The following is a 15,022-nucleotide window of genomic DNA, read 5'->3' as shown; positions in this document are numbered from 1 at the left end:
TTGAGTACAGAAACAGTCTCCGGCTGCCGGGGGGGGGGGGGGGGGGCAGAGGGCATCTGCTGTGCTCAGCCTCCTGTACCCACCTGCCTCTCAGCTGAACTAGCAGCTAAGTCCACGTCGGGAAACCCAGCTACCGGACCAAGGCGCACCTCTAAGAACCACGGAAATCACCTTGGGAATTCTCAACTGGGGGAGGGACGTTTTGGAATCACTGCAGGAGAGTGGGGGCTTTCTCCTCCTTAATTTAGATTCCAAATTTCTCCTTCCAAACAACCTGAAGCAATCCCCATAGGGAGAAGCACGTCTACCATCTGATGGAGACAGAGAATAGTGGCAGGCTGGGGGTCACTGCAGGGTTATGTATACTGTGACATCAGCTTGCTCCATCTCCATCTACTGGCAGGGGAGCATAAACCTACTGGTCCTGAGTCCATCTGTCTACATGCTAGGAAATAGCTGGGTTTAAAAGAGTTTGAATAAGTTCCTGGAGGAAAACTCTATAGCTAGGTAGATTTGAGAAAACCATCACTTATCTTTGGGAGTGAGCAGCAAGGAATGGATCTACTCTTTGAGATCTGCCGAATATTTGTGACCTGAATTGGCCACTATAAAAGACAAAATGCTGGGCTTGATGGGCCTTTGGTCTGCCTCAGCATGACATTTATAGTGCAGATCAGTGGAAAGCACTTGATCTGGTGGTGTACTTAGGTTTAACTTGGGATTTTGATACTGTCTACACAGGAGGCTCTTATATGAAATGAACAGCCTCAAGGTGAATCCTAAGGTGGCTGACTAGATTATGAACTGGTTGAGAAATAGGTTGTGGTAAATGGAGTTCACTCCAAGGAAGGAGAGGCAAAGAGGAACACCTAAAAGATCTGTCCTAGGGCTGCTTCTCTTCAATATTTTCACAAATTATATTGATTAGGGACTATTAAGAAAGGTTTGTCTTTTTGCAGATAAAACTAAGATCCCCAATAAAGGGAATAGTCATGATGACATACACAAAATAGGGAAAATAGACTAACTGATTTATTGAGGCATGAGCTGTCAATAACAAGAGTTCATCAGATGCATGAGGATGAGTATCCTGTGGAGTAGATGGATAGGACTCTGAGAAGCCAATGAGTTAGATGGAGGGATGTAAGGATAGGAACTTGCAATGAAGATCAATGGATGGAAAGATATGAGAATAAGGAGCTTATGGAACGGATCAATGTAAAGATGGATGCATGAGAGAATAAGAAACGTGTGATATGAATGGAGGGATGTGAGAATGAGAAGCCTGTAGAATGGATATAGAGATATGAGGATAAGAACCTGTGATATGAATGGAGGGATGTGAGAATGAGGAGCCTGTAGGATGGATATAGGGATATGAGGATAAGAAACCTGTATGAATGTAGGGATGTGAGAATGAAGAGTCTGTAGAATGCATATAGAGATATGAGGATAAGAACCTGTGATATGAATGGAGGGATGTGAGAATGAAGAGCCTGTAGAATGCATATAGAGATATGAGGATAAGAACCTGTGATATGAATGGAGGGATGTGAGAATGAAGAGCCTGTAGAATGCATATAGAGATATGAGGATAAGAACCTGTGATATGAATGGAGGGATGTGAGAATGAAGAGCCTGTAGAATGCATATAGAGATATGAGGATAAGAACCTGTGATATGAATGGAGGAATGTGAGAATGAAGAGCCTGTAGAATGCATATAGAGATATGAGGATAAGAACCTGTGATATGAATGGAGGGATGTGAGTATAAGTAGCCTGTAGGATGGATATAGGGATATGAGGATAAGAAACCTGTATGAATGTAGGGATGTGAGAATGAAGAGCCTGTAGAATGCATATAGAGATATGAGGATAAGAACCTGTGATATGAATGGAGGGATGTGAGAATGAAGAGCCTGTAGAATGCATATAGAGATATGAGGATAAGAACCTGTGATATGAATGGAGGGATGTGAGTATAAGTAGCCTGTAGGATGAATATAGAGATATGAGGATAAGAAACCTGTGATGTGAATGGAGGGATGTGAGAATGAAAAGCCTGTGGGATGGATATAGGGATATGAGGATAAGAACCTGTGATATGAATGGAGGGATGTGAGAATGAAGAGCCTGTAGGATGGATATAGGGATATGAGGATAAGAAACCTGTGATATGAATGGAGGGATGTGAGTATAAGTAGCCTGTGGGATGGATATAGGGATATGAGGATAAGAAACCTGTGATATGAATGGAGGGATGTGAGAATGAGAAGCCTGTAGAATGGATATAGAGATATGAGGATAAGAAACCTGTGATGTGAATGGAGGGATGTGAGAATGAAAAGCCTGTGGGATGGATATAGGGATATGAGGATAAGAACCTGTGATATGAATGTAGGGATGTGAGAATGAAGAGCCTGTAGGATGGATATAGAGATATGAGGATAAGAAACCTGTGATATGAATGGAGGGATGTGAGTATAAGTAGCCTGTGGGATGGATATAGGGATATGAGGATAAGAAACCTGTGATATGAATGGAGGGATGTGAGAATGAGAAGCCTGTAGAATGGATATAGAGATATGAGGATAAGAAACCTGTGATATGAATGGAGGGATGTGAGAATGAAGAGCCTGTAGGATGGATATAGAGATATGAGGATAAGAAACCTGTGATATGAATGGAGGGATGTGAGTATAAGGAGCCTGTGGGATGGATATAGGGATATGAGGATAATAAACCTGTGATATAAATAGAGGGATGTGAGTATAAGGAGCCTGTAGGATGGATATAGAGATATGAGGATAAGAAACCTGTGATGTGAATGGAGGTATGTGAGTATAAGTACCCTATAGGATGGATATAGAGATATGAGGATAAGAACCTGTGATATGAATGGAGGGATGTGAGTATAAGGAGCCTGTAGGATGGATATAGAGATATGAGGATAAGAAATCTGTGATATGAATGGAGGGATGTGAGTATAAGTAGCCTGTAGGATGGATATAGAGATATGAGGATAAGAAACCTGTGATATGAATTTATTTATTTATTTATTTAACAACTTTTTAATATACCGACGTTCGTATGGCACATCACGCCGGTTTACAATTAACTCAAAAGGAGGAAATTACAATGAACAGGGGAAGGGGGGTGGGAGCAGGCGAGAAAGAGGAGAGGGGTGAGGGAGACAGGAGAGGAGGGAAAAGATAGGTAGCATGGAATGGAGAATAAAAGAACAACTGTTAAAATAGCAGGATGGATAGCCTGTAGCCTGTAGGATGGATATAGGGATATGAGGATAAGAATCTGTGATATGAATGGAGTGATGTGAGAATGAAGAGCCTATAGAATGGATATATTTATTTATTATTTTTTATATACCAGTGTTCAATATATAATATCACATTGGTTTACATTGCAACTGAGTTCAAGAAGAAGGGACTTCTTGTTTTACATTATAACCTCTTCTAGTTTTACATTATAACCTCTTCTAGTTTTACATTATAACATTCAGTAGATCTTATTTAACATTGTAACTAGCTCCTGTTAACATTGTAATAAACTCTTATTTAACAATGTGATTAATTCTTATTTAACATTGATTTTTAGACTTTAACATTGTGTTTTTAAACTTTGTTAATTCTTGTTAGGAGGATTAAAGGTTAAACCTGAGAGTGTCACCATTATGTCCTCAGTGGCATCTTGTAAATGTGGCTTTGACAGTAATTCTTGCAGATGACATGAATTGGATCATTTATGACAATGCGACTTATGGGGTGTCTTGCTGTATTAAAAGAGTGTTGAAATGTAAATTGTATGTCCTTTGATAGCGTCGTTTCGTATGGTGGTTTCTGAAGGGATATTAGGTGGTTGCTGTAAATGCTTTTTCAAAAAGCCATGTTTTTAGTTTTGTTTTGAAGGTTTGCGTTGTTGTTTCCAGTCTTAGTCGTGTTGGTAGGTTATTCCAGAGATGGGGTCCGGCTATGGAAAGAGCGCGTTCTCTTATTGTGGTCAGGTGGAATTGGGATGAGACCTGTGTTGTTTGAGCGGAGGTTCCTTTGTGGGTTGCAGAAGTAGAGGGGTGTGTTCATCCAGTTGAACTGGTCAGTGTAGAGAGCTTTGTGGATGAGGGTGAGGACTTTATAATGAATTCTGAATTGAATGGGTAACCAGTGTAGGATTTTGAGCTTTGGTGAGATGTGGTCCAATCTTCTGCTGTTTGTGAGTAGTCATATTTACCCTCTGTACCCTCCTCTAAGTTCCTTTATGCCCCTTTTGTTATCTGTTTGTTTCAATGTAAACCGCCCATCGAGGCGTCAGTTCTATTTCCTTGTAAACCGGTGTGATATGTATACTATACAGGAACATCGGTATATAAAAACTAAAAATAAATAAATAAATAGTCTTGCTGCTGCATTCTGGAGTAGCTGCAGTGGTCTGAGAGTGGTTGTTAGGAGGGCATTGCAGTAATCTAATTTGGAAAATAAAAGTGCTTGGAGGACAGTTTGAAAGTCATGGGTGTATAGTAGGGGTTTGATTCTTTTTAGGATTTGTAGTTTGTAGAATTCGTCTCCTAGTATTGTGTTAATATGTTTTTTGAAGTTTAGGTCGTCAGAGGATAATGCCAAGGTCTCTAGCAGAAGAGACTGTTTGTTTCTTTGTTTCAGGAGCTGTGCTGTTTTGCGTGTTTAATGTGGCATGATTTTTTTTTGTGTGTAGAATCTCAGTTTTTTTATGGTTGAGGGAGAGAGACATTTGTGATAGTAGTTGTGTTATTTTCTGCACTTGTATGTTCCAGATTGTTATGGTGGTTTCAAGAGATTCATTCAGTGGGAGCAGAATTTGAACATCATCTGCATATATGTAGTATGATCGTCCTAGTTCAGTTAAGAGAGTGCAGAGGGGGAGGATGTAGATATTGAAGAGGGTTGATGAAAGGGAGGAGCCTTGAGGGATGCCATGTGGAAGGGGGATTGGTTTAGATTCTGATGAGTTCATTTTGACTTTATAGGTTCTGTCTGATAGGTATGATTTAAACCAATTAAGTGTGGTGTTGCATAGGCCAATATCCTTCAGTCTGGTTAAGAGCATTTCGTGGTTGAAGGTGTCGAATGCCGCCGAGATGTCAAGTAGGATCAGTAAGTAGGAGTGGCCACCATCAAGACCTTTCAGGATAGTGTCAGTGAGGGTGAGGAGTAGAGTTTCCATGCTGAAATGCTTTCTGAATCCGTGTTGTGCGGGCGATAGTATATTCTGGTTTTCCAGGTGTTCAGTGAGTTGTCTGTTGATGATTTTTTCAAGGATCTTGGCAATAAATGGTAGGTTGGAAATCGGTCTATAGTTTGATGGGTTGGATTTGTCTAGTTGAGGCTTTTTGAGGGTTGGCTTGATAATGGCACATTTGAGTTTGTCCGGAAAGATGCCTTGCTTGAGGGAGAGATTGATTATACTTGATATGGTTTTGGAGATGGTGTTTGGGATTTTTTTTTAGTAGTTTTATTGGGATGGGGTCGAGAGGATGCGCTGCGGGATTGAGGTTTTGGATGATTGGTTCAATTTCAGTTGATGCAACTGTTTCAAATTGAGATCAGGTAGCAGTGGTTGGAAGGGGTGGATTGGTAGTGGTTTTGTTTGTGTTCAGGTTTGATGTGATCATTTTGTCAATTTTGTCCTTGAAGTATTGGGCGAGATCATCACAAGTGGTCGTGGAGGCTGAATGGGAGGGTGCATTGCCTGTAGGTTGAGTCAAGTCCGTAACATATGCGAATAGTGCTTTAGGATTGAATTGGTGATCGTGAATTTTTTTGGCATAGTATTCATGTTTGGTTTTTTCTGTGTCCGTTTTATAGATGTATAAAATGGTTCTGTATTTGTCTTTGAGCTGGGGGCTTGGTTCCTTTCTCCATTTCTTTTCAGTTTCTCTTAATAGACGTTTGATATTTTTTAGCTTTGGGGTGTACCAAGGAGCTTTGTATTTAAGGGTTGTGTTGATTTTCTTTTTGATGGTTGGACACTTGATTTTTGCTATTTGTAAGTTGATTGAGATCCAGGAGTTTACAGCGGAGTTTGCATCGTTCATATTTATAGATTTTAGTGTGTCTGGTAGTATTTCAGTTAGGTCATCAGTGGAGCATAGCTTCGTGAATTCGATGTATTTGTGTGATTGATAGAGATATAAGGATAAGAAACCTATGATATGAATGGAGGGATGTGAGAATGAAGAGCCTGTAGAATGGATATAGAGATATGAGGATAAGAACCTGTGATATGAATGGAGGGATGTGAGTATAAGTAGCCTGTAGGATGGACAGAGAGATATGAGGATAAGAAACCTGTGATATGAATGGAGGGATGTGAGAATGAAGAGCCTGTAGGATGGATAAAGAGATATGAGGATAAGAAACCTGTGATATGAATGGAGGGATGTGAGTATAAGGAGCCTGTAGGATGGATATAGAGATATGAGGATAAGAAACCTGTGATATGAATGGAGGGATGTGAGAATGAAGAGCCTGTTGGATGGATATAGAGATATGAGGATAAGAACCTGTGATATGAATTGAGGGATGTGAGTATAATGACTCTGTAGGATGGATATAGAGATAGGAGGATAGGAACCTGTGATATGAATGGAGGGATGTGAGTATAATGACTCTGTAGGATGGATATAGAGATATGAGGATAAGAATCTGTGATATGAATGGAGGGATGTGAGTATAATGAGCTTGTGGGATGGATATAGAGATATGAGGATAAGAACCTGTGATAGGAATGGAGGGATGTGAGAATGAAGAGCCTGTAGGATGGATATAGAGATACGAGGATAAGAACCTGTGATATGAATGTAGGGATGTGAGAATGAAGAGCCTGTAGGGTGGATATAGAGATATGAGGATAAGAAACCTGTGATATGAATGTAGGAATGTGAGAATGAAGAGCCTGTGGGATGGATATAGAGATATGAGGATAAGAAACCTGTGATATGAATGGAGGGATGTGAGAATGAAGAGCCTGTGGGATGGATATAGAGATATGAGGATAAGAACCTGTGATATGAATGGAGGGATGTGAGAATGAAGAGCCTGTGGGATGAATATAGAGATATGAGGATAAGAAACCTGTGATATGAATGGAGGGATATGAGAATGAAGAGCCTGTGGGATGAATATAGAGATATGAGGATAAGAAACCTGTGATATGAATGGAGGGATATGAGAATGAAGAGCCTGTGGGATGGATATAGAGATATGAGGATAAGAAACCTGTGATATGAATGGAGGGATGTGAGTATAAGGAGCCTGTAGGATGGATATAGAGATATGAGGATAAGAACCTGTGATATGAATGTAGGGATGTGAGAATGAAGAGCCTGTAGGGTGGATATAGGGATATGAGGATAAGTAACCTGTGATATGAATGTAGGGATGTGAGAATGAAGAGCCTGTGGGATTGATATAGGGATATGAGGATAAGTAACCTGTGATATGAATGGAGGGATGTGAAAATGAAGAGTCTGTTAGATGGAAACAGAGATACGAGAATAAGAAACCTGTGATATGAATGGAGGGCTGTGAGAATGAAGAGCCTGTAGGATGGATATAGAGATATGAGGATAAGTAACCTGTGATATGGAGGGATGTGAGAGTGAAGAGTCTGTGGGATGGATGGATGAATGTATGGATGGATGAGAGGATGAAGACTATGCAATAGATGCACGTGAGATGAGAAGCCTGGGATAAGAATGGAGGAATGTGAGTATAAGTACTCTGTAGAATGGATGTAGAGATATGAGGATAAGAAGCCTATGATATGAATGGAGGGATGTGAGAATGAAGAGCCTGTGGGATGGATGAATGAATAGATGGATGGATGAGAGGATGAATACTCTATGCAATAGATGTATGTGAGTTGAGAAGCCTGTGATATGAATGGAGGGATGTGAGTATAAGGAGCCTGTGGGATGGATATAAAGATATGAGGATAAGAAACCTGTGATATGAATGTAGGGATGTGAGAATGAAGAGCCTGTAGGATGGATATAGAGATATGAGGACAAGAACCTGTGATATGAATGGAGGGATGTGAGTATAAGTAGCCTGTAGGATGGATATAGAGATATGAGGATAAGAAACCTGTGATATGAATGGGGGGATGTGAGAATGAGGAGCCTGTGGGATGGATGAATGGATAGATGGATGGATGAGAGGATGAATACTCTGCAATAGATGGATGTGAGATGAGAAGTCTGTGATATGAATGTAGGGATGTGAGAATGAAGAGCCTGTAGGATGGATATAGAGATATGAGGATAAGAACCTGTGATATGAATGGAGGGATGTGAGAATGAAGAGCCTGTAGGATGGATATAGAGATATGAGGATAAGAACCTGTGATATGAATGGAGGGCTGTGAGAATGAAGAGCCTGTAGGATGGATATAGAGATATGAGGATAAGAAACCTGTGATATGAATGGAGGGCTGTGAGAATGAAGAGCCTGTAGGATGGATATAGAGATATGAGGATAAGAACCTGTGATATGAATGGAGGGATGTGAGTATAAGTAGCCTGTAGGATGGATATAGAGATATGAGGATAAGAAACCTGTGATATGAATGGGGGGATGTGAGAATGAGGAGCCTGTGGGATGGATGAATGGATGGATGAGAGGATGAAGACTCTATGCAATAGATGGATGTGAGATGAGAAGCCTGAGATACAGATGGAGGGATGTGAGAATGAAGAACCTGTGGGGGTGGATAGATGGATGGATGAGAGGATGAAGACTCTGCAATAGATGGATGTGAGATGAGAAGCCCGAGATATGCATGCAGGGATGTGAATATGAGAAGCCTGTGGGATGGATGGATGGATGAGTGCATGTGGAGCTGACATTTCCAAATGATGCTCAAAGAGGCTTGCAAATTATTAGAATTCAGGAACATATAAAACAAAGAAACATTCAGTTTCTACCTGGTCAGTATCAGTGGTTTACCACCTTCAGTCCCAGGAGAATGTTGTCTTGGATGAACTTTCATGACCTTTGTCTTTGCTCTGTTTTCTCCCTCTCTGTGCAGAATGCCAGGAACTGATTCAGTGTCTTCTGCAGTGGAAACCCAGTGCCCGCCTTGACCTTCAGCAGGTGGCCTCCCACTGCTGGATGCTGCCAACTTCCTCCGTCAGCTTCCAAAAGGCCTTGAACACTATAGGAAACCAGTTTGACCTATGCAAAGGCCAGGAGAAAGAACTGAAAAGAGGTAGCGGGTTCTCCTTACTGCTCAAGAATGCCGTATGTAAGAGGTCTATTGCAGCCTGGGGTGTGAATTCACAGTTACCCCTGAACATTATAGGCAGTGGTTGCACATGAGCTTTAGCTGCTGATACAGCAATTGCTTGGCTCAGTGACTACGTGCAAGCTAAATAAGAATAACTGTGCTTTCACATGGGAAATATTTTATTTATTTTTGGGGCCTTCAGACTCTTCTGCCACCACCTAGTGGTCATTAGGGATTAAATTAGCGGTTATTAATCAAGTTTACTTAGGGAAGAGTCACTGCTATTAATTGCATCAGTAGCACAGGATCTTCTTAGTGTTTGGGTAATTGCCAGGTTCTTGTAGCCTGGTTTGGCCTCTGTTGGAAACAGGATGCTGGGCTTGATGGACCCTTGGTCTGACCCAGCATGGCAATTTCTTATGTTCTTAAAAGGCAGCTCCACGTAAGACCAATCATTTTGGTCCTTCAGCACCATGCAAATAGAAAAAACGGCCAAGTAAATGAAGAGAACGTCTGTTCCGCTGTCCTGGCTAACAGTGCTCCCCCATATTCACATCATAGTAAATGTTAATGGAAAAAATTTCCTGGGACTGAAAGCAGTAAGTATGAAATAGGTGCAGAGTGGGAGCCTGACGCACCAGCTCAGGAAGTCTACTGCAGATGTACAGTGCAGCCAGATGGAAAGCAAAGTCGGGACTTGGCAATGGAGAAGAAAGGCAGAGATAAAAGTGACTTGCCCAATGAGTGGAGTTCATCTGGAGGGATTTCTGGTAGAGAGGTAGATCTGGTAGCCTTCAGTATAACAAAGATATTGAAAACCTGAAAGTGCTGGTGGTGATTGGACGAGGCTGTAGGAGAGAATGGTTCAATGTGAAAGTTATCAGATTGATGGCCCAAGAAAGGAAGAACTGAGGTGAAGTCTGAAAGAGAAGAGTTGGAAGAAACATCTCAGTCAAGGCAGTGGCCATGCTTGTGAGCAGAGGCAGTAAAGCAGAGTCGGAGGTCAAACGAGGAGGTTATGGCAAAGAATTCTGAGGCATAAGAATCAGAGGGGTCATCAACATAGACGTTAACGTCTCCAAGAATAAGGAAAGGGGGAAGATGGCTGAAGGAAGAATGAAAGTCAGGAATCAAAGCTGGTAAGAAAAGAGGAAGGGGCTTTATCAGGGGGGTCTGGTCTATAAATGACAACTACCTGGAGAGGTAGCTGGGTGAATAGGAGGATTGAGTAGGCTTCAAAGGGTAAAAGAGTGGGATTGAAGTGGAAGAAGGGGTTGAAACTTACAGGAGGAAGAGAGTGGCAGTCCAACACCAGCACCATCGCGACATACTCTGTGACGTGTACAGGAGAAAAGATAACTTCCATAACAGAGAGCAGCAACTAAAGCAAAATCCTCAGGGGAAAGCAGAGTTTCAGTCAAAGCAAGAAGATGGAGAATATGAGAGATAGAGGTAAGCAATGGAACTAGAGTGGGCATTCCACAGGGAACATGACAAAGGAAGAGATTGGAAAGGTAGTGGTTTGATATGCACAAATGGGGTTAAAGTTGCCTTGAAGGGCGAGGATTGGGATTGATATCCCCAGCTGAGAGCAGCAGGAGGAGCAGAATACAGAGGTGGAACTGGGACAACAGCAATAAGGATGAGCTGCTGTCTTGAACCATCTCTCTCCACTGCAATTTATTCAGAATTCAGCTGCATGGTTCACCTTCCTCCTAAGTCACTATGACCATGTGACTCCTCTCCTCAAGCCACTACATTGGCTGCCCATCCATTTCCACATACAGTCCAAGCTTCTCTTACTCACATACTAATACATTCATTCTGCAGCTCCTCGTTCTCTATCTTCATTTCTTCCCTGCCCCTACACCTTTTCTCATGAGCTCCATTCACCAGGCAAGTTGCTCATCTGTTCCCTTCTTCTCCACTGCCAGTTCCCAGCTCTGTGCTTTACACCTTGCTGTGCCATATGCCTGGAATAGAATTCGTACTCCCCTCTCTGACCGCAGTCGAATCCAGTCTAAAAACTAATCTTTTTGAGGCTGCTTTTAACTCCTAAACATATCCCTACAATAAATATACTTCTCATTGTCTCTTGACTGTTAAGCTTCAGTGAAGCAGGAACTGTTTCTTATTTTATCTGTATAGCACTGTGTTTTGTCTAGTAGCACTTTATAAATGACAGTAGTAGTAGAAGTAGGGAGAGTGGAGATAGCTGGCTAAGAGGAAGAAAATTTGGAGGCTCAAGCGCAGTGGACAGGGCAAAGACAGAATGGTGGGTGAGATGAAAAATGTAGAGCGTAGGGACAGTAGACAATGTTAGTAGTGGTTTGCAGCAGGGAATAAGATTGGAGAGGATTGGCATTAGGAAGAGTAGATGCAAAGGAACCATAGGAACTAAAGAAAGAGAAAAATCTACAGACCTGAGGTAATACAATGGTGTGTACCTCCTGGTCAGCTAAAGGAAGCCAAGTGAGTTGAAGTATCCTCTTAAATCTACCAAGAAAGCTGGGAGATCTATGCAGCTGTACTGCAACTTCCCCTGTTCCTGGTTGGATACTTGAGCAGCCAGAAAGAGTATGGAGATACACCACAACCTCTCCATATTGAAAGAAGATATAATAGGGCAAATTGTCAAACTAAAGACTTGAAAATCACCTGAACCGGATGGTATACATTATAGAGTTCTAAAAATTAAAAAAATGAAATTGCAGACATATTACTAGTAATTTGTAACTTATAGACCTGTGAACCTAAAGTCAGTGCTGGAAAAAATTGTAGAAACTAAAGAACAAAATTGCAGAACACATAGGTAGACATGGTTAATGGGAAACAGCCAACATGGATTTACCCGAGGGAAAATCTTGCCTCACCAAAATGCTATATTAGTTGAAGGGGTTCATAAACGTGAATTTTCAGAACACATTTGACAAAATCCCTCATGAGAGACTCCTCAGGAAATTGAAAAGTCATGGGACAAGAGGCAATGTACGTTAGTGGATTGTGAACTGCTTAAAAGATAGGAAACAGAGTAGGAATGAATACTCAATTTGGAGAGTAAATAGTGAAATGCCCCGGGAATTGTACTGGAACCAGTGCCTTTTAACTTATTTATGAATGATCTGGAAAAGGGAATAACAAGTGAGGACAACACAAAATTATTTCAAGTTGTTAAATCTCAAGTGGATTGTGAGAAATTGCAGGAGAACCTTGGGCATCCAAATGGCAGATTAAACTTAATGTGGACAAGTGCAAGGTGATGCACATAGGAAAAAATAATCCAAACTGTAGTTACACAACGTTAGGTTCCATATTAGGAGCTACCACCTAGGAAATGGATCTAGGCATTAAAATCATCGGCTCAGTGTGCAGCAGCAGTCAAAAAGCAAACAGAATGCTAGAGGTTATTAGGAAAGGAATGGAGAATAAAACAGAGAATATCATAATGTCTCTGTATCACTCCATGGTGCATCCTCATCTTGTGTTCATATATCATACACAAACAGAATGCTGGGGATTATTAGGAAAGGAATGGAGAATAAAACAGAAAATATCATAATGCCTCTGTATCACTCCATGGTGCATCCTCATCTTGTGTTCATATATCATACACAAACAGAATGCTGGGGATTATTAGGAAAGGAATGGAGAATAAAATAGAAAATATCATAATGCCTCTGTATCACTCCATGGTGCATCCTCATCTTGTGTTCATATATCATACACAAACAGAATGCTGGGGATTATTAGGAAAGGAATGGAGAATAAAACAGAGAATATCATAATGCCTCTGTATCACTCCATGGTGCGACCTCATCTTGTGTTCATATATCATACACAAACAGAATGCTGGGGATTATTAGGAAAGGAATGGAGAATAACACAGAGAATATCATAATGACTCTGTATCACTCCATGGTGCATCCTCATCTTGTGTTCATATATCATACACAAACAGAATGCTGGGGATTATTAGGAAAGGAATGGAGAATAACACAGAGAATATCATAATGTCTCTGTATCACTCCATGGTGCATCCTCATCTTGTGTTCATATATCATACACAAACAGAATGCTGGGGATTATTAGGAAAGGAATGGAGAATAAAACAGAGAATATCATAATGTCTCTGTATCACTCCATGGTGCATCCTCATCTTGTGTTCATATATCATACACAAACAGAATGCTGGGGATTATCAGGAAAGGAATGGAGAATAAAACAGAGAATATCATAATGTCTCTGTATCACTCCGTGGTGCTTCCTCATCTTGTGTTCATATATCATACACAAACAGAATGCTGGGGATTATCAGGAAAGGAATGGAGAATAAAACAGAGAATATCATAATGTCTCTGTATCACTCCATGGTGCGACCTCATCTTGTGTTCATATATCATACACAAACAGAATGCTGGGGATTATTAGGAAAGGAATGGAGAATAAAACAGAGAATATCATAATGTCTCTGTATCACTCCATGGTGCATCCTCATCTTGTGTTCATATATCATACACAAACAGAATGCTGGGGATTATTAGGAAAGGAATGGAGAATAAAACTGAGAATATCATAATGCCTCTGTATCACTCCATGGTGCATCCTCATCTTGTGTTCATATATCATACACAAACAGAATGCTGGGGATTATCAGGAAAGGAATGGAGAATAAAACAGAGAATATCATAATGTCTCTGTATCACTCCATGGTGTGACCTCATCTTGTGTTCATATATCATACACAAACAGAATGCTGGGAATTATTAGGAAAGGGATGGAGAATAAAACAGAGAATATCATAATGTCTCTGTATCACTCCATGGTACAACCTCATCTTGTGTTCATATATCATACACAAACAGAATGCTGGGGATTATGATGAAAGGAATGGAGAATAAAACAGAGAATATCATAATGTCTCTGTATCACTCCATGGTGCATCCTCATCTTGTGTTCATATATCATACACAAACAGAATGCTGGGCATTATTAGGAAAGGAATGGAGAATAAAACAGAGAATATCATAATGTCTCTGTATCACTCCATGGTGTGACCTCATCTTGTGTTCATATATCATACACAAACAGAATGCTGGGGATTATTAGGAAAGGAATAGAGAATAAAACAGAGAATATCATAATGTCTCTGTATCACTCCATGGTGTGACCTCATCTTGTGTTCATATATCATACACAAACAGAATGCTGGGGATTATTAGGGAAGGAATGGAGAATAAAACAGAGAATATCATACTGCCTCTGTATCACTCCATGGTGCATCCTCATCTTGTGTTCATATATCATACACAAACAGAATGCTGGGGATTATTAGGAAACGAATGGAGAATAAAACAGAGAATATCATAATGTCTCTGTATCACTCCATGGTGCATCCTCATCTTGTGTTCATATATCATACACAAACAGAATGCTGGGGATTATTAGGAAAGGAATGGAGAATAAAACAGAGAATATCCTAATGCCTCTGTATCACTCCATGGTGCATCCTCATCTTGTGTTCATATATCATACACAAACAGAATGCTGGGGATTATTAGGAAAGGAATGGAGAATAAAACAGAGAATATCCTAATGCCTCTGTATCACTCCATGGTGCATCCTCATCTTGTGTTCATATATCATACACAAACAGAATGCTGGGGATTATTAGGAAAGGAATGGAGAATAAAACAGAGAATATCATAATGCCTCTGTATCACTCCATGGTGCATCCTCATCTTG

General features: G+C 40.7%; 1 protein-coding gene across 2 annotated transcripts in view; it reads left to right on the top strand.

The window, feature by feature from the left end:
* Positions 1 to 15,022, top strand: part of LOC115081395 (testis-specific serine/threonine-protein kinase 5-like) — a 101,792-nt gene that overhangs the window by 73,703 nt on the left and 13,067 nt on the right. For both annotated transcript variants that reach the window (XM_029585848.1, XM_029585847.1), the window contains exon 7: positions 9,083 to 9,262. In XM_029585848.1, coding sequence (XP_029441708.1) covers positions 9,083 to 9,262 — 180 coding nt within the window. The remainder of the gene's footprint in view (positions 1 to 9,082; positions 9,263 to 15,022) is intronic.

The sequence above is a fragment of the Rhinatrema bivittatum genome, unplaced genomic scaffold (assembly GCF_901001135.1).
Source record: "Rhinatrema bivittatum unplaced genomic scaffold, aRhiBiv1.1, whole genome shotgun sequence".
NCBI classification, from domain to species: domain Eukaryota; kingdom Metazoa; phylum Chordata; class Amphibia; order Gymnophiona; family Rhinatrematidae; genus Rhinatrema; species Rhinatrema bivittatum.
This window is presented reverse-complemented; position numbering and strand designations above follow the sequence as displayed.